The sequence below is a fragment of the Laetiporus sulphureus genome (genome assembly GCF_001632365.1).
Source record: "Laetiporus sulphureus 93-53 unplaced genomic scaffold LAESUscaffold_35, whole genome shotgun sequence".
Classification (NCBI taxonomy): Eukaryota; Fungi; Basidiomycota; class Agaricomycetes; order Polyporales; family Laetiporaceae; genus Laetiporus; species Laetiporus sulphureus.
In genome coordinates, this window is record NW_024468544.1 from 291,567 (window position 1) to 312,678 (window position 21,112).

Consider the following 21,112-nt stretch of genomic DNA (forward strand, 5'->3'; position numbering starts at 1 on the left):
CAGCGCTTTGATCAATCAGGTAAAAAGACATCATTCATCCGACCTGCATATTGAGGACAGTGGCATCACGATGGCGGACTTTTGTCCGAATGTTACGCATGCCTTGTGGAGTTTGGGCCTGGGGAATTGCAGTATTTGCTTGTGTATGATAAGATGCTGCAGACGTGAGTCGAAGTTGTTCGAGGACAATTGCGAGCAGTACACGCAGGTCCTTCCTGGTGGCCACGGAGTTCTGATGATGATCATAAGTCGCTGAAGCCACGAGGACATTTTGACTCTCACCATCGCAGGGCCACTCCAATCGTGTAAGACACTTTGCTACACGTGTCCTATATTACTAAATATCCAAACATTGACGCGCCTGACTTACAAGGGTTCGCTCGTCGTCTACAAAGTGCTGATCGTTGGGAGATATCTTGGCCTTGTGCAATCGGCGTAGAACGTCCTCTACAAGGTCTCTTGAAATGATCTGATCTCGCCGCACTGACGTCCTGGTTTCATCGCCCTCGCGATCGGCAAAATGGCCCTCCGAAAGACCTACATCGTCATGATCCCAGCTACGGATGCTGCCCGGATTCCAAGCTGGTCTCTCGTCGTCATTCATCATCGGAGAGGTCAGTTTAGGTATACGAATGTCAGAATGCAGCAACTTGCTAAAAGAGAACCCTGCCCAAAAGCTGGATGGAGTATCGGCGACGTGAATTGCCCCGTGCACAGGCATTCCAAGGTGAGGAGCTGATGTAACTTCGTCAGCATGCTCGCCCAAAGCGACTTCCACCATATTCTCATCCGTCACTCCAACGGTGCCGTGAATAGGTCGCTCTCTCAGTTCAGTGACTTGAGGCAAGGATTGCCCGATATTCGGTGAGACAGTGGGGTATGCTGGCCTATTCACGAAATAGTGAGGCAAAGATCTGGGCAGCCTGGGATTTGAAGAGGAACCAGATTGGTTCGCAACCTGATCGCTTGTTGGCACGAAAAGATTGCTGCGCGATAGTGATGCATTTCGAGAGATAGAGGAGGATCGGAACTGGGCTTCGTCTGCGTGTGCGATGAGTTGCTCATGGACACTGGGTCGGTAGGAGAACCAGGAATTGTCGGTCATTTCTATATGATCAGCCAAAAAGAAACCGCTCGAGCCATCTTTGTGAGGAAATGGGGGCAATGAAGGACCTTGCTAAAGGCTACGTGCTATGACCTTTGCAGCAATATCGCCTTCGCCAACGTCTACATTGAAGCTATACTCGTTGGCTGAGCGATGCATGGCGGCCCCCATGTCGTCAACATCCATGGCGATATTGGATGAGTAATCCCAGGTGATGTCGTGGGCTGAAGGTTGATCATCGGAGCGGGAGAATTGCATCGAAGACAGATACCGCTCGCCATCATCCGGCATATTCAGCGATGGAATACCTGACCACCCGTGCATCTGAGTACTCTCAGCAACCGCGCGATGCGAGATTAGCACTTCGCTGCCATTCATGAGGATGTTCTCTTCACCGAATGGCATTGGCTGCAATATTTGCGACGTGTCAGCCCTCTCCATGCCGTTTATGATCGGCGAAACGAGCGTCGATGAGTTTGCTGCAGCCAATGGGATTCCTTCCCATGATATGAAGCCGAGATCCGTGACACCTATACTCCCATCCTGAGGAATAGAAGCCCGCGTGTCGGTGCCCCTTGTCGTGCTTTCTCGCCTCAATGAATATTCATCACCACCGGTATGGCGTGGTAATGGACTCGGCGCTTCGAAGAATGGTTCCAGCCCTTGTGGAGATGGCTTCGCACTTCCCAAAGGTATGGAGGCATTTTTCTCTTCCATTCCGAACTCACTTTGGACCGCAGGACAGGCTTTGGCTCCTCCGGAAGTGTCATCGCAACTACGTGTGCCTCGTACGGGATTTGTTGAGTGCACCTCGACAGGATCGGACCACGACGTCTGGCCCCGTAGATGTCCCTCACCGACTTCTGCTGCATCATTGACGTTCGAGGCGTTAGACTGTCGATTGCCACTCGATCTGCCTCTTTCGACGGAGTCCAACAGAATACGCTCATTGAAAATATGTCTATGGACAGCCGGCATACCGCAAGCCTTGACTTGTACATCAAGTTTCGTGCCCGTTGAAGCAAGCATAGTGCGACTTTGGCCGAAAAATGAATGAAGGAGAAGTGGTGAAAAGGGGTGCTGAACTGCACTTGCAGCGTCCCAAGAAGTTGCGGATTGAGGTGACCGATGAGATGTCAACTGACCACGGCACTTATCAGCATGTCCACGTGAGTTGCCCTCAGGACTGCGTGCAGCCCCAACACCCTCACATGCGACCTCACGATCGAGGCATTGACTACGGACTCCTTGAGTATCCTGTTCATCGGACTTAGCACCCTCGCTGTGGAGTGCAATGCCACCCAACGAGGGAAGTGCATCAGGACCTAAAACAAAGCCAGTTTACCGTGAGTTTCGATTCGCCACATTGCACGATGGGCATGTCCTGTACCTGTTAAAGTCTGCACCTTACTGCCTGAATGCATGTCTTGTATCCCCGCCGATGATTCATCTTGGTCGGCAGACCGCTCATTGATGTCTCGTGCAGGGTGATGAATCGTGAAATCTACACAGCCATGTGATCGAGCGCAATCGGAACTTGGACTTTCGCACTCTTGAATGTAATTCAGAGCATGCCAATATTACAGAACGAAGATCGCTCACTGAACGCAGAACAACCTTCGATAACATGATGCTCAACAATTATTTCGCCCTCAATGTCAATATCAGTCGACTCTTCCTCGCTACTAATTTCCTGGAGCATTCTCTGGTCCCAGAGAATTATCTTCAACGTCTCTGGAACTTCGTTTGTACAACAAGGAAGTCATCATGCAGTGCAGCATTCTTATATGCTCACGGGACAACTCACCCGAACTGGCACCCATGGTATCAAGAGCCCGTCCCAGAAGGCCTAGTGGTGTCACTAATTAGAGGAAGACCGATTATACAACACAATCACCGTACCGTGAGCTATGTCTGAAGGACGATTTGAGGGTTCCTCCGAAGAAGGGAGACTGTGCTGTTGATCGTAATGTTCGAGAATGGGAGCTTCCCACGGTGCTGAGGGAAGCGTGTACAAGCGTCTCATCAGACAGTCATCAGAGACAATATACACTCATTCTATGCACGATTGATGCCATCATGCACAGAAATGAGAGGTTGATGCTCTTGTCCATCGAGAGAGGACTGGATGATGTCGTGCACTGCAGGTGCAAACCACGAATCCCACGAGTATATAGGACGATAAGATACATATGTATACCTCGTTTGCTCATAACTCACCACTATTTGCCTGATCTTGTTCGACGGTCTTGAGTAGTTGCTGTCCTTCGTACGAAGACACCCCTGATGCAAGTGGAACCAAGCATCGTGAAGGCAATGCAACACTGGCAAGTTCAGGTGTTGCAGGATTCTCATGCTGTGCAATGACAGGTTGCGATTCGGTTTTGTTGACATGAATCTTCGAAATATCATGCTGAGCTACTAGAGTTTGTCAGAGTACGTGGAGTTTAGCAGCAAGAAGACTTACTTGACTGACGAACAACAAGTATTCTTGAGTTTGTGGCAAGATTGACGAGCACCGACTCAGGTGCGGTCTGGCCCGCAGACAGAGGGCGAGGGATTGCACTGGACATGCCAGCCACCTGAAGGATAGGATCGGGCTGCGTAGGATGCGTGTTCTCCACTGGCACAACTGCGAGAGAGATGCCATGACGATGTAATCTGATGCGCTTCTCTCTTCCCGTTACAGGGCTTGAGGAACGAAGGCGTTTGCGGCTGGAGCGAGCATTCACTTGATCGAACTGCATAGCACTCAAAGACAGAAACAATCCAGTCAGACGTTGCGGCAAAGAGGAGAGACTTAGATCTTTTGCCGTCGACATCTTATCGACTGTATTGTAGGATATACTCGAAGGACAATGTGTACCTGTCGCTTTCGGTCGCTTGAATAGTTCAGGAGCACGTGATCTATGAAGCGAGAGGCCCTGGGAGACGAGGTATACATATTTTCCTAAAGCTATGCACAGCCGTTCATAATGGAACATCTGCATTTGGGTATAGACGTACCTATGTACACAGACTTCGAGTCCCAGTTCCTGCTTTGTATATTCGTGCAACCGCCAAGGGAGCATCTCCTAGTCTGATCTTCTGATCTCAAAGCCACCAGACGCGTCTTCATCGACTGTTTGATATTACCTGTACCATGTGAACATCAAAAATAACGCTTGCTTTGTTACACAGTATCTTCACCAACACTGTTTCCAGTGGCAATGGGTTCACAGCTCTCGTATGATCAGAGTGCTTCAGCACATGGTGCAAAGGAACATCTGTATAGAGTGCTTCAGCACATAGTGCAAAGGAAAATCTGTATAGTGCAAAGGAACATCTGTACAAGCAGCTCTGTAGCATAAAGTCTATTACTCATCGTTGAAAAGTGACACGTACATCCTTCTTGGCTGGATGTAATCATCTCGCGTAACTGCACATCGGACCATAGGGCATGGGCAGACAAACTGAGCCAGCGCAGAACCAACCGATCATCTTCATTCGTATTGTTACCCGACTGCCGTGGAACCTAATGGCTTTGTAACAGTGCTTGGGACGGCATCTGGCTCAGCCGTAACAGACTGGAGACCATTTGCTCAGGCAACGGCGGGATGGAAGCAGTCTTGGGGGATTGGGCAATTCGTCGGGGAACATTTTGGTTCCGCGACACCCGTATACTGTCCAGCAGCAGAAAGTACACGACTTGCGCCGACATGCACTGGGCACCAACAACTTCAGCGGGGTATCGATCAGCATCTGTATGTTAACTGGAGCCTCACACAAGGCAATCACTGGCTGCTACACGCTGCAATGTCTCACGCATTGTGCAGACAAAGATCATTTTGACGGTCTGTTTGAATATATAGGCTTCGCGATCGCGCTGACTTGGTGAACGCGCTGAAGATACGCGCTGACTTGGTAGAGGAAATTCAATCATTGCAGAACGTTGCTACGCCACTGAGAGCCAGTGTCGAATGCTGGTCATTGATTTTGTTCTTCTTCGCCATGATGTTATTATAGTGTATAGATATAGAGTCGAACGCAACGTTGAGCAGACCAGGCGATAGCCGACTTCACGATCAAGATGCTGACCGCATCGCCACCGGCTTCCAGCCCGTTGCCACCTTGTGTCGCATCGACGCCTGCAACTCGACTCCGACATTGCGCTGAGCTAGAGCCGACTACCTATACATTCTGTACTTCTCACTCTGTAGCTCTCAATCTTTTCATTGCAACTGCTTCTGCGATATAAGCTCATGCACAATCGTAAGCACCGCGCCAGACTCGATCGACTCGAATCATCCCATGAAGAAGGGCAATCAGGGAGATCGCGAATGATGACTGCAGTACGTCAATCTCACCGCATTCTTGATATCACTCCAATCTGATGTGTGAGGATGACAGGGCCCGTCAAAAGTGATGAAGACTAGTCCCATTTGCAACCCCCACGAAACATCGGCACTGGAAGGTTCTGCACCTCACATCAGCATCCTTCTTCTATCAGCGGTCTTCATGAAGTGATATCATTTACTTCATTGTAGCATTGGCCTTCAGAAAAGCCTACATCTCACAATCGAGCGCATCGAATGCTCGGATTGATGACAACACTTCCTGCTGTCCACGAAGAACGGCATAATGCGCTTCAACTGTCGGGTGTGCTGGGCAATATGAGCATTACCCAGGTGATTCTCAGCATGATGGTTTGGTGCGGTGATGCTGACTGTTGTGGGATTGGATATATCTTCCGTCAATCCTGTTCTGCAGACGTCGCCTTTCCTAAGGCATGGCCCATTGGCCTTGTACAACTTCATGTCAGATACTCAAACATCCGGCATACATAGCGAGAACCTGGGTCGCTCCGGATGGGCCAGTTTTCACAGCGGCTGGCAAAGCACTGTTCCACCGAATGCTCTAGGTGGCCAGTCCACCCCTTCTGCGGCAGCGGAAGTTTACTCGGAATTGTATGTAGGTTCCATAAATCCCCTAGCTACTGATGAAGCACTACAAGACAACCCCGTTTCTGTCATGCATACCCTCAACGATAGGAGTTCGTCGTACTCTCCTGAATCTGTGCGAGAACATTCATCAGCATCTCTCGAGGATATATCTCCCCGGAACTTCCTTTCGTCTATAGGCCTTCATGCCTCCCGAGAACCGTCATTAATGTCTTTTCAAGATATACTTCCGTGGAATCCCCCTTCATCTATATATCTTGATGCCTCCCGAGAACCGTCATCAACGTCTTTCCAGGATATACCTGCATGGAACCCCCCTGCGTCTATAGGCCTTCATGCCTCCCTAGAACCCTCACCAACTTCCTTCCAGGATATACCTTCATGGAACCCCCCTTCTATAGGCCTTCATGCCTTGCTAAATACCTTGAGCACTCCCGCTTCGAGTAACAGTGGCTTTTCGCAGTTTATACCCCTCCCCATACATGCAGAGGCTCATCACGGTGGTGACACCGATGTGATTTCTTTCTCACTGTCGCAATGTGCTCAAGGCTATGCAGAGTCTCCGCGTACACACGAGAATCTAGTACGACGAGTCATGGTCGCGCGGAATGCGCAGGGCCTAGCTGAAGATTCACGAGAACCCTCACCTTGCATTGATCTTTCTCCATGGAATCCCTGGCCTGTGAGTGGGACTCACGATGCTACAGCCGTACCGGACCTCACTGAGCGGAGATACGAAGGAGGCTCGTGAGTTGCTCGCCCTTTAACGTCCGCCTCACTAGCGTCAGCTACGCCGTCTTCGGACAGAACAATCCCAACCACTTTCGCTTCAGTGCATATCGCCCTTGAGATGTCGTCAATTCGAATGAAACATGATGAAGTGATCGCCGACTCACCTGGTGCTATGCCGATTTCAGCGCAGCATCATCTCCTCCCAGCAGTCGCGCCAGCTACACGTCGTGCATGGACTCCCTTCACGTTCGTCGGTTCTTTACGCCGTGCTGCTGGGACACTAATTGTCCTGCTTTTGGTCGCATTCTGTGTGCTCTTGATACCGCAGACGTCCTCTGCGTATCTTTCACTAAGACACTATAATGCACCGAACTCTACACATTGCATTTCTGTGGACGAGTCATCGCTGTCCCCAGCCTTCCATGAGCCCACGGACACCTCTTCAGACCGTATCTCAGGGGTTCACATTGTACACTCTCTCACATCGCTCACGCACGTCATCCGGGACCGTAAGGACATTGCATTAATCAAGCGCATCCTCGGTTACAATGCTTTGAAACCTCATCCAGCCTCAATTGTGCTGAAGTCTGAAGTCAGCAGTGGGGAATGTTGGGCCATGAGTGGATCGTCGGGCCATCTTGGTTTGCAGCTGGCACATGCAATGCACATTACAAGTATCACGATGGAGCATATATCGATGGAGACATCTGAGAATATTCAATCCGCACCCCGATCACTTTTGCTCTGGGGTTTGTCGGATACAAATGGTATCTTGCATGCAGACTGTCCATTGCATCCCATCGGATATTCATCGACCCTGCCAATGCGCATGCAACTTCCCGCCGGGATGAGAATGCTTCCTCTTGCAGTTATGGATTATGACATATACTCATCGTCCCGCAATCAGACCGTCGACACCGATACTTGCTTTCATGGACTTCGTTTCAATGTAGTGATTTTAGAGGTCTTGAGTAATTGGGGATTGCTAGATTTTACTTGTCTGTATAGTGTTGTATTGCATGGGCAGGCCTGATCCAATTTGCTGCAGATTTTACACTTTCTGGCACTGCGTGTAGATTCCGATGATTCTTGTGAATGTAACGAGCGTAGCCTCAGTCACGCCGTACGTGGACGTACTCGACTCTGTATTGATTGTACTGTACCTGTGAATGTAATGAGCATAGCCTAGTACAGTACTGTAAGTCCTTGTCTATGCGAAGAGAAACATTTAACAGTGTCCATGACTTACCTCAGTCGCGCCGTACGTGGACGTACTCGACTGAGGTACTACTACCATGACACGTCGCTCTGTATCTACGCACTGATCATGTGTCCGTGCTGTCAAACCCAGGCTCCCCATTCTCTCCATCTCCCCAGAGTGGCTGCACTCCAACACTCCTCCTAGGCTGCGATGCTGAAAGAATGAAAAAGAAATAAGAAATAAGAATAGAGGAAAAATAAAAGAGAGGAAGAATCTAAGCCATGAGATCAAGAAATTCGAGGTGCTTGAGAAGAGTTGGCTGAGGAAGGGCCTTGGTAAAAAATATCGGCAGGGTTCTCAACACTGGAAATATGATTGATCTCGATCTGCTTCTGTCAAACCGCTTGTCACGATTTTACCTGACAAGTTAATAAAAGGAACATACATATTGGAATGTATTATCTTTTTGTCATTTCAAGTCGCACAAAGTCACATGACCTAATGGGAGATAAGATAACCGATCATCTAGTCACATGACCTCAGATCTCTCTCGGCATAGTCACGTGACACTGAGCTCCTCAGCATAGGTCACAATCGCCATGACACCATATTGCATGCTCAAAGAGGAGCTTCGTCTCTGTGAGTTATTGTTAGGCTGACCAATCAGGATAATTGGGACAAGTCGTATGATTGTAGCATGTCTAGTAGAATAGCATGTGACTCGCTTATGTAGTACTGTACAGTAGCTAGGCAATCATGTATATAGGGACCAGCGAGACAAGGAGAGACCCTCAGTCTTATTCTCCTTCATCCACCACTACCATCACAGAGGGGTCTTACCAGACACTCTCAGTGTGCTATACATTTGCATTCACTCTCATATCTGTGATCACGCCACTTGCCTCACCAGTAAGTCTCACCTTGCAGACAGCAAGTCAGCCTCGTCAGTAGGCACGTCGTATCGCCACAGCTCATTGCTGTAGGCCTTTACCCAGAGACCCTCAAGGGGACTCTTATTTTGGGTTGTCTATCTTTGTCATCGGCGTGCTGTGACATTAGAATAAGACTTACCTTTTACGTCCCAACCAAGTGTCTAACACTGGTTGCCGTGCATTTTCACCCAGAGGTACATCCACCCAGGGCAGGGCTATTTCCACATCACTTCCCTCATACACTTCCTCCACGTCTCTACTGCCTAAGCCGCTCCCTTCCTCCAAAAGGAACAGCGCTGCACCTCGAACCATCAACAGTACTGTTCCACCCAACGGACATTACCACCCTTATCAACGTCAGCCTAGAGTCCATCGCTTGACTCAAGGCAATCTCATTCAAGCACAGCAGCTGGAAGGAGGCCCTATAGGTCATACAGCTGAATGCCAAATCTAAGAGCAAAAGGCTAGCCTCTGGGTTAAAGGCATTCCCAAAGAGAACCTAACCTGTCCACTCCGCTTCTACCTCCTCACCCTTATGCAACTTTCCCCGCCATTGACGTCATTAACTTCGCACTCTCTAAGAGCTATCATCCCCATGGTATCTATGAGAATCTCAAAGGGACGCTCCCTGAAAACATCACTCCCACCGTACACGCTACCATCCAGTGGTACAAAGTCTTACAGCAGCTGCACATCGCTGCCAAGTTCACCGAGGAACAGATAAAGTGTCGAGATAGGATTCTTCGACATCTAGGGAAGATTAATGCACACATTGGATTGGAACATGACTTCACTTTCGTCGATAGGTGCATCACTATTAAGCTTTGCATAGGTCTAGAAAAGATCTCTTTCAAAGGGATCAACAAAGAGCAGGTGCGGGTAGGAAAGGAACTAGTAAAGTTTGAGAAGGAGTCGTGTTACTGGCCTTACTAAGCCAGTTATATCTTTTATATCACTTGTATATGCCGCAATATAGCTTCAACTTCATCTATCGAAACTACGTGGCAAATCATTACCTGGAAAACGATGAACTTCACATCGCGTTCACCATATACTTCATCTATCAACCGCTACTTGTCACCTCACCAATCGTCCTCCATTACAACTTGATCAACATAGAATGAGCACTTATCCGATACACTCACTTTCGTCTCATTGATACAGGCTACGATATCCACAACCCGGTCAGAGATTATGCAGAAGGACAGGTCTGGGAGTTCTACGCCAGACTTTATCAAGAGGATGAGGAAAGATCTCAACAAGTGTGGAATGAAGATTTTCCGTTACAGGCACATCTGAGACCCGCAGCACTAAAATGAAGGAATCGACTCATTGAACAAGCACTGCTGCAGGAATGAGAGCAACAACTCTATCAAGAGTTGACAGAAGAGGAGCTTATCATCAACAACACTGACCCCTTCTAAATTGTCATCAAACTCATTCCCACTCTCTTTCACATCGATTCTCTTATTCCAGTACAACCTCAGTAGTGTCATGTTCCTAGGAGGAGTCACAAGAAGTGAGCCTGGAGACCCCTGGAGAAGTCAGGCCACTTCTCAATCATCGAAACCAGAAGCCGCTGCCCCTGGTCTGGAACAATCCACAAGCAGCACATCAAAGGTGTCGGGAGTAGTCAGAAACCCTTCTCCTTCAGTCTTACCAGAATACGCCACTTTCTCAATGTGGGAATGGGATGGCATTCCCTATGCCACTATTGAAGAAGCAGCCAATGTGGCCACACCAGCCACAGTCCCAACAGACATCAAGGACTGGGTGATGAATGTGGTCCGCTGGTTCGTTCTAAGGGATGTGGTAGGCTCCTACGAGGCCCTATGTCAAAAAATGAATGAAAGACATGAACGAGTAGCTGCTAGCATAGAGGATGAGATATTGGCCCGCATCCATGTCGAAATAATGGCAGTGGAGACACGAGACCAGCTAAAAATTGCAAGAGCACAAATCGGCACCCTCTCCACGGATGTCGAAAGACTCACTAAAAGCAATATCACTCTGACAGCTGAAGCCCAAGCAATTCACAAGGACTTTGAAGATTACAAGATTGAAGTAAAGGGCCAGACAGACGCTCTTTACGCAAGCATGGTCGCCCTGAAGGAGGCTCAGGAAAAGACCACTACCTACATCATTGGCTTAGAGTCTCGACTCAACAATGCCATCATTAATGTGCCTCCACAAGGTACCCAACCACTGGCTGGCCAATCCACCCAATTGCCTCGCAGAATTAAGCTCCCAGATCCCCCGAAGTATTTGAGAAGGAAGTCGTCAGAGAACTTTGAAACCTGGTTCATGAATCTCCAAATTTGGTTGAACTATAACAACTTCACCAATGATAAGGACAAAATTCGGCAGGCCAACGCTCACTTGAAAGGAGGAGCTGCTCTATACGTGAAGGAGTATGCAATCAAGCTCTCATCCAGGCAACCCGTCAGCACATGGGCAGAATACACTAGGAAATTGAAAATGGCTTACAAGACGCTTGATCCCAAGCGCACCGCCCAAGCACAACTGGATGTGCACTGTGCCATCCATCACAAGACAATGATTGCCTTCACAGAAAACTTCAGGGCCTACGCACCTGAATCAGGATACTCTGACGAAGAGTTGATCGTCAAAACCAGAGAACAACGGTCATCACACATCTAAATGGTAATGTCAGTAATGGAGATGCTAGATCCTGGCAAGATCCCAACAGACTGGATGGGTTATCTCAAATTCTGTCTAAAAATTGAGATCAAGCACCTTCAGCAGCTCTCAGGCAACAAGCCCACTGGACAAACAACTGGAAACAGGACGACTGCACCCAAAGACCCTAATACCATGGATACAAGTGCATGAATTGCCCACGAACTTTCCCCAGAGCAAGACAGGTGGCTGGCAAATAAACTATGTTTATTTTGCAGAAAGCATGCCTACAAACGAGGAAAGTGGTGTCCCTCCCCTAAACCAGAATACAAGGGAAAGCAGTTTCAGACATGACCCACCCTAAAACAAAGAAAAGGGAAGGGTAAGGCAATGAACGTGCGACAAGTGGAAGAAGAAAGTAGCGTGGCATCATCATCTCAAATTGCAGCACTGGAACAAGCAATTGCTGCACTTCGTGGGATGAGTACCACCTCAACTACTCCATCATCCAGCAAAGGCAAGGGCAAGGTGAAAGGCACAGACATGGCATCCACGGCATCAGCACCAACGGTTAAGGACACCAATGTGAGAATCATTGAGATAGATGAATTCTCAGAGGATTTTCAGTACGAAGTGTAGACGAGTCTGATACTACACTTTAGGACAATTGTATTAGTACTGTGAGGATGAATGTACCTAGCAACCATCTATATATTGCATCCACAGGTTTTTCTAAACATTCGATCGAATTGCCGATAAGATTCGTATTACGGGAAATCCAGACAATGGCGCTATTAGATTCAGGAGCATTCTCTTGCTATATCGACAAAGCATTTGCTCAAAAACACGAGTTCACGATGACATCGCTGAAACGTGAAATCAGAATCTTCAATGCAGATGCCAGCCCTAATAAAGGTGGTGCAATTACTCATCGTGTAATCACAAGCATCTTAATTGGAGGGCACCGATCAACCGAGAGTTTGCTCATCACTAACCTCGGGCACATGTCAATAATCCTAGACATGAGATTCCTACAAGAACATAACCCCCAAGTTGACTGGGAACACAGAGAGGTCACATTCTCAAGATGCAGACACACCATGAAGCAACAAGTCAGAGTGAGTGAAGAAGAAGTCAACCTTTTATCACAACCTTGACTTGAAAATGAAGCAATTCTCCCTGACGTACACAAGGATGACAGGTGGGATCAGGAAGACAACTTCATTAACTGGATAAACTTGCAAGACCAGGATCTTCGTAACATGGTGCACGACATCCTTGGCATAAGCAAGAAGGTAAAGGAACATTTGGTAGAACAGCCAGCAGAAGAGACACAGGACAAAGACTATTGGTCCAAGTTCATCCCTCCAGAATTCCATCAATTTGGAAATGTGTTCTCAAAGAAGAGCTCGGAAAGAATGCCGACGTGTAAGCCCTATGATCACGCAATTGATCTTGTCTCAGATGCGGCAACTCCGAGACCGGCAAAAGTATACCCTATATCCTTATGAGAGAAGAATTCGCTTGATGAATGGATCGATGGAGAACTAGCTAAAGGCTATATTCAACTATCTAAATCCCCGTACGCTGCTCCGGTATTTTTTGTTAAGAAAAAGGATGGCTCCCTTAGACTAGTCCAAGACTACAGGGCATTAAACAGCGTCACCAAGAAGAACAAATTCCCACTCCCCCGAATCAATGATCTTATTGATGGACTCTCAAGAGCAAGTATATTCACTACACTAGACCTGAGATGGGGGTACAATAATGTACGCCTTCACAAGGGAGATCAGGAAAAAGCAGCATTCATTACCCACCGAGGCTTATTTGAACCAACTGTGATGTACTTCAGATTCTGTAATGCCCCTAGCACTTTTTAGGCAATGATGAACGACATTTTAAGTGATCTCATTCGCACTGGAAAGGTGGCAGTCTATATAAATGACATCATCATCTTTATGGATAACCAAGAAGAACACAATCGTCTAATCAAGGAAATTCTACAACGACTCAGAGACAATGACCTATTCGTGAAACCAGAAAAGTGTCACTTTGCGACCACTTTTGTCAAGTTTCTCAGTCTCATAATCTCAAAAGGGTCGATACAGATGGACTCAGAAAAGGTCGACAGTGTTCTCAAGTGGCCAATGCCCACCAAGGTAAAACAAGTGCAAGCATTCCTTGATCTGGCAAACTTTTATCGATGATTCATCAAGGACTTCGGATCGATGACCCATAAGGACTCAACATGGAAGTGGGAAGAACCTCAACAAAAGGCATTTGAGGCCCTCAAAATTGCCTTCACTTCTGCCCTGATTTTAGCGCTCCCCAACGCAGTCCGTCCCTTTAGATTAGAAACAGATGCCTCAGACTTTGCCACAGGTGCGATCCTTGAACAGTTGGGAGAAGATGAACTCTGGCATCCCATCGTCTATTACTCCAAATCACTCAATGAACATGAGCAAAACTATGAGATTTATGACAAGGAAATGCTAGCTATTATTCGGGCATTGGAAGAATATAGGCAATACTTTGAAGGACATCCTCACCCAGTTGAGATATGGTCGGATCACCTAAATCTTACCTATTTTCGACAAGCTCAGACATTGACCAGATGACAAGTTCGATGGTCACTTTACCTTACCTGATTTAATTTCATTCTCCATCACCGCCCTGGAAAGACAATGATGTGTGCTGACCCTCTGTCCAGGAGGCCAGATCATGAGAAGGGGGTGAACAATGACAATTCAGGGCAGACACTACTTCGACTCGAATACTTTGCCATCCATGCGATCTCAGCCACTCATTCCTTCGAAGTTGATGATGCTCAACTTCTAGAAAGAGTGAAGGCAGCACTACAAGATGATGAAATGATCAAAGGTTACCAGCACTTACTAAAAACTGGCAAGTGAGAGTTCAGAAAAGACCTCCAGGAGTGGAACTTCGAGCATGGATTGCTGCTCAGAAGAGGAAAGGTCTACTTTCCAAAGAACTCTAAGCTACAGTACAAGCTGATCAAACTACATCATGATATTTCAACGGCGGGACACCCAGGCCAATGAAAAATGCAAGAATTGATCAGTAGGAATTATTGGTGGCCAGGGCTTGCCATTGATGTTAAAGAATACATCCAAGGTTGCGTCACTTGTCAATGAAACAAGTTAATGAAACAGAAACCTTATGGACTGTTACAGCCTAATCCAATACCAGAAGGATCTTGAGAAGTTATCACCTGTGATTTAATCACTCAGCTACCCCCAAGCCCAGACCATAGAGGAGAAAAGAAAACAGCCATACTAGTTGTCATTGACACATTCACCAAACACGCTCACTTCTATCCAGTGGATGACACTGTGACTGTGTCTCAAGTGGCATCAATTTTCTACAATGAAGTATTCAAACTTCATGGAATACCTAGGCAGATCATATCTGATCGAGGAACACAATTCTCAGCCAAACTATTCAAGAATTCTGCCAGAAACTTCACGTCAGATCGATAATGTCAACAGCTTACCACCCTGAAACGGATGGACAAACCGAACGAGTTAACCAAATTCTGGAACAATATCTATGCATGTACTGCAATTACCAACAAACTGACTGGGCCATGCTACTGCCCACAGCAAAATTTGCATAGAACAATCAAGCTTCAGAATCAACAGGTTTATCTCCATTTTTCATTGAGCATGGTCAACACCCCTGAATGGCACCACATATATTGGAAGGAGTACAACATCCATCCCTGGAACACTTGTTCCATAACCATGATCAAGCATAGGAACAAGCTCATGCCACTTTGTCGTTAGCAGCAGAAATGATGAAATGGTACTTCGATCTCAAGAAGCAGAATGTCCCTTTCAAAGTAGGAGATGAAGTGCTCATTCGAGGAAAAGATCTCCATGTTAAAGTTAAAAGCCAAAAGCTGGTGACTCAAAACTATGGACCATTCAAAATCCTCGAAAAGATCGGAGCCGTATCATTCAAACTGCAACTACCAGCGGACATGAAGATACACCCTGTATTTCATGCTTCCAAACTAGTAATGTTCCATCAAGACTCCATTCCGGGATGTAAACCCCCTTCCATGCCACCAATCATCATAGATGGAGAAGAGGAATGGGATGTGGAAACGATCCTAGATTCCAGAGTCAGGTACAATAAAACCCAGTATCTCATAAAATGGCTAGACTACGACCACAGCGACAATACTTGGGAACCATTGAATAACCTCACCAACATCAAAGACAAGGTAGAAGAATTCCACAAGACACACCCAGATGCTTCACGAGCAAAGCCGTGAACGCGCAAAGGACACAAAATTGCCATGACTGACCACCCTGATGAATTCATGATCTTCTATCGCACACACCTCAATGCATGAGCACCCTATAAAGGATCTTCTGGTGCTGTTGGCTGGGATGTTAAATCTATGCAGGATCTGCAAATTCCACCACAATCCAGAATGCTGGTAGGCACAGGGCTAGCAGTAGATCCCCCAAAATGGACTTATATTCGAGTAGCACCCCAAAGTGGGCTAGCTCTCAAAGGAATTAATGTCATCGCAGGGGTAATTGATTCAGACTACACAGGGGAAATAAAGGTTCTCTTGGTCAACACAACAACAGAACCTTTTACAGTAAAAACAGGTGATTGTGTTGCACAACTCATATGCGCACGGTACGCCCCTGGAGTCATTTTGGAGGACGACAGTTCAGTGGCCCAAAGGACACAATGAGGTGCCAAAGGCTTTGGCTCATCAGGACGATGAACCTTGAGAAGGGGGTGATGTCATGGTTTTACCTGACAAGTCAATAAAAGGAACATACATATTGGAATGTATTATTTTTTTATCATTTCAAGTGGCACAAAGTCACGTGACCTAATGGAAGATAAGATAACCGATCATCTAGTCACATGACCTCAGATCTCTCTCGGCATAGTCACACAACACTGAGCTCCTCGGCATTGCATCATAGGTTGCAATCGCCATGACGCTGTCACGGCACGCCGATGACAAAGATAGACAACCAAAAATAGGGTCTCCTTGAGGGCCCCCTGGCTAAGAGCCTACAGCGATGAGCTGTGGTGATACGACATGCCCACTAACGAGGCCTGGTAGCTGGTCGCAGAGCAAGACTTACTGGTGAGGCTAGAGGCGCTATCACACAAGTGAGAATGCAATAGAATGTATAGCACACTGAGAGTGTCTGGTAAGACCCCTCTGTGATGGTAGTGGTGGACGAAGGAGAATAAGACTGAGGTCTCCTCGTCTCGCTGGTCCTTATATACATGATTGCCTAGCTACTGTACAGTACTACATAAGCGAGTCACATGCTATTCTACTAGACGTGCTACAATCATACGACATGTCCCAATTATCCTGATTGGTCAGCCTAACAATAACTCACAGAGACGAAGCTCCTCTTTGAGCATGCAATATGGTGCCATGGCGATTGTGACCTATGCTGAGGAGCTCAGTGTCATGTGACAATGCTGAGAGAGATCCGAGGTCATGTGACTAGATGCCTTTTATCTTATCTCTCATTAGGTCACGTGACTTCTTGTTCGACACGAAATGATGAAAATAATATGCTTCTAATAGCATTCGTTCCCATAATGACTTGTCAGGTAAAAACCGTGACATCACCCCCTTCTCAAGGTTTATCGTCCCGATGAGCCAAAGCCTTTGGCGCCTCGTATGGTTTGCTTTGCGAGTGAACTATCTGCTTCAGAAATGATTCCTGGAGCATAACGTTCGCATATGAGTTGTGCGACACAATCGCCTGTCCTGACCTCGAATGGTTTGCTGGTCATATTAACGAGAAGCACCTTGATTTCCCCTGTGTAATCTGGGTCAATTACCCCTGCTGCGACATCAATTCCTTTGAGGGCTAGCCCACTTCGGGGGGCCACTTGAATGTATGTCCACTTTGGGGGATCAACTGCGAGTCCTGTGCCAATGAGCATTCTGGAGTGTGGGGGGATATCTATGTCTTGTATGGACTTGACATCCCAGCCAACAGCTTCTGCAGAACCCTTGTAGGGTGCTCGGGCATTGGGATGGGTGCGGAAGAAGAACATGAATTAATCAGGGTGGTTGGACAGAGCAATTTTGTGTGCTTTGTGTGTTCGCGGCTTTGCTTTTGGAGCATCTGGGTGTGTCTTGTGGAATTCCTCTATTTTGTCTTTGACGTTTGTGAGGTTTTCCAATGGTTCCCAAGTATTATCGCTGTGGTCATAGTCCAACCATTTCATGAGATACTGGGTTTTGTTATACCTGACTCTTGAGTCCAGGATGTCCTCTACATCTCATTCTTCCTCTCCGTCAATGATGACTGGGGGGTTAGGGGGAGGTACGCGTCCAGGGATAGAGTCTTGATGGAACATTATAAGCTTAGAAGCATGAAACACGGGATGTATCTTCATGTCCGCTGGTAGTTGCAGTTTGAATGATACGATTCTGATCTTTTCGAGGATCTTGAATGGCCCATAGTTTTGAGTCGCTAGCTTTTGGCTTTTGACTTTGATGTGGAGGTCTTTTCCTCGAATAAGCACTTCGTCTCCTACTTTGAAAGGGACATCCTGCTTTTTAAGGTCGAAGTACCATTTCATTTTTTCTGCTGCTAATAACAAGGCGGCACGAGCTTGTTCCTGTGCTTGATCGCAGTTGTGGAATAGGTGTTCCAGGTATGGGTGTTGTATCCCTTCCAGTACATCTGGTGTCATGCGGGGGTGTCGACCATGCTCGATGAAGAACGGGGACAGACCAGTTGATTCTGAAGCTTGATTGTTGTAGGCGAATTCCGCTGTCGGCAATAGTATAGCCCAGTCAGTTTGCCGGTAATTGCAGTACATGCGCAAATACTGCTCCAGAATCTGATTGACTCGTTCGGTCTGTCCATCCGTTTCAGGGTGATAAGCTGTAGACATCGTAGATTTAATGTGAAGTTTCTGGCAGAACTCCTGGAATGGTTTGGCTGAGAACTGTGTGCCTCTATCGGATATGATCTGCCGGGGAATTCTGTGGAGTTTGAATACTTCAGTATAGAAAATTGATGCTACTTGAGATGCTGTCACCATGTCGTCTACTGGGTAGAAGTGTGCATGTTTGGTGAATCTGTCGATGACTACCAAAATAGCAGTCTTCTTTTCCCCCCTGTGGTCTGGGCTTGGTGGTAGCTGTGTAATCAGGTCACAGGTAACCATTTTCCAAGGCCCTTCTATACTGGGTTAGGTTGAAGTAGTCCGTAAGGCTTCTGCTTGCTCGTCTTGTTTCTTTGACAGGTTACGCAGCCTTGGACGTACTTCTTAACATCAATGGTGAGCCCTGGCCACCAATAATTCCTGCTAATCAGTTCTTGCGTCTTCCATCATCCGGGGTGTCCGGCCGTGGAGATGTCATGGTGTAGCTTGATCAGCTCATTCCGCAGCATAGAGTCCTTTGGAACGTAGATCTTTCCTCTTCTGAGCAACAATCCATGCTCGAAGTTCCACTCTTGGAGGTCTTTTCCGAACTCTCGCTTGCCAGTTTTTAGTAGGTGCTGGTAACCTTTGGTCATTTCGTCATCTTGCAGTGCCAATTTCACTCTTTCTAGAAGTTTTGCATCGTCAACTTCGGAGGAATGAGTGGCTGAGATCGCATGGATGGCAAAGTATTCGGGTCGAAGCAAAGTTTGCCCTGAATTGTCATTGCTCACCCCCTTCTCATGATCTGGCCTCCTGAACAGAGGATTGGCACACATCATCGTCTTTCCGGGGTGGTGATGGAAAATAAAGTTAAATCATGTAAGGTAAAGTGACCATCGAGCTTGTCATCTGGTCAGTGTCTGAGCTTGTCAGAAATAGGTAAGATTAAGATGATCCGACCATATCTCAACCGGGTGCGGGTGTCCTTCAAAGTATTGCCTATATTCTTCCAATGCCCGAATGATAGCTAGCATTTCCTTGTCGTAAATCTCATAGTTGCGCTCGTGTTCATTGAGTGACTTGGAATAATAAGCGACAGGATGCCAGAGTTCATCTTCTCCCAACTGTTCAAGGACTGCACCTGTGGCAAAGTCCGAGGCATCTGTCTCTAGTCTAAAGGGACGGATTGCGTTGGGGAGTGCTAAGATTGGGGCGGAAGTGAATGCAGTTTTGAGGGCCTCGAATGCCTTTTGTTGAGGGTCTTCTCATTTCCATGGTGTGTCCTTACGTGTTAATAGAGTCAAGGGTCGGGTCATCGATCCAAAATCCTTGATGAATTGTCGATAAAAATTTGCCAGACCAAGGAATGCTTGTACTTGCTTTACCTTGGTGGGCACCGGCCATTTGAGCACGCCGTCGACCTTCTCTGAGTCCATCTGTATCGACCCTTTGGAGATTATGAGTCCGAGAAACTTGACGAAAGTGGTCGCAAAGTGACACTTTTCTGGTTTCACGAACAGGTCATTGTCTTGGAGTCGTTGTAGAACCTCTTTGGTCAGACGGTCGTGTTCCTCCTGGTTATCCGTAAAGATGATGATGTCATCTATATAGACTGCCACCTTTCCAGTGCAGATGAGATCACCTAGGACGTCATTCATCATGGCCTGGAAAGTGCTAGGAGCATTACAGAATCCAAAGTACATTACAGTGGGTTCAAATAACCTTCTATGGGTAATGAACGCTGCTTTTTCTTCATCTCCCTTGTGAATGCATACATTGTTGTCCCCCCATCTCAGGTCTAGTGTAGTAAATATACTAGCCCTTGAGAGTCCGTCAATGAGATCGTTGATTCGGGGGAGTGGGAATTTGTTCTTCTTGGTGACGCTGTTTAACGCCCTGTAGTCTTGGACTAGTCTAAGAGAGCCATCCTTCTTTTTGACGAAAAATACCGGAGCGGCATAAGGGGATTTAGATGGTCGAATGCAGCCCTTGGCTTGTTCGCTGTCAATCCATTCATCGAGCGAGTCCTTCTCTCGTAAAGACATAGGGTATACTTTTGCCGGCCTTGGGGTTGCCGTGTCTGGGACAAGATCAATTGCGTGATCGTAGGGCTTACGCGTCGGCATTCTTTCTGAGCTCTTCTTCGAGAACACATCCCCAAATTGATGAAATTCTGGAGGGACGAACTTGGAGCAATATTCTTTGTCCTGTGTCTCTTCTGCCGGCTGTTCTACCAAATGCTCCTTTACCTTCTTGCTTATACCTAGGATGTCGTGCACCATGTTACAAAGATCCTGATCTTGCAAGTCTATCCAGTTGATGAAGTCATCTTCCTGATCTCACCCGTCATCCATGTGTATGTCGGAAAGAATTGCTTCATCCTCGAGTCGAGGTTGCGATAGAAGGTTGACTTCTTCCTCACATACTTTGACTCATTGCTTCCTCGTGTGTCTGCATCTTGAGAACGTGACCTCTCTGTGTTCACAGTCAACTCGGAGGTTGTGTTCTTATAGAAATTTCATGCCAAGGATCATTGACATGCGTCCAAGGTTAGTGATGAGCAAACTCTCGGTTGATCGGTGCCCCCCGATTAAGATGCTTGTGACTACACGATGAGTAATCGCACCACCCTTGTTGGGGCTGGCGTCTGCGTTGA

The 21,112-nt window shown here is 47.2% G+C and overlaps 3 protein-coding genes across 3 annotated transcripts; 1 reads left to right on the forward strand and 2 right to left on the reverse strand.

Moving 5' to 3' along the window:
- Positions 1 to 1,177: 1,177 nt before the first annotated feature.
- Positions 1,178 to 2,134, reverse strand: LAESUDRAFT_761444 (uncharacterized protein; the record flags this gene model as incomplete). Its single annotated transcript, XM_040912920.1, has 1 exon — positions 1,178 to 2,134. The coding sequence occupies one exon, from the start codon at positions 2,132 to 2,134 to the stop codon at positions 1,178 to 1,180; it is 957 nt and encodes a 318-aa protein (XP_040761834.1).
- A 5,223-nt stretch (positions 2,135 to 7,357) lies between these two features.
- Positions 7,358 to 7,810, forward strand: LAESUDRAFT_613908 (uncharacterized protein; the record flags this gene model as incomplete). Its single annotated transcript, XM_040903190.1, has 2 exons — positions 7,358 to 7,562; positions 7,647 to 7,810. Coding segments are annotated over 2 exons (369 nt in total), but the record flags the coding sequence as incomplete, so codon positions are not given.
- A 9,401-nt stretch (positions 7,811 to 17,211) lies between these two features.
- Positions 17,212 to 17,631, reverse strand: LAESUDRAFT_786446 (dUTP diphosphatase; the record flags this gene model as incomplete). The annotated part of the gene is made up of 1 exon (XM_040913895.1): positions 17,212 to 17,631. One exon carries the CDS (start codon positions 17,629 to 17,631, stop codon positions 17,212 to 17,214), a length of 420 nt encoding a protein of 139 aa, XP_040761836.1.
- Positions 17,632 to 21,112: the final 3,481 nt, after the last annotated feature.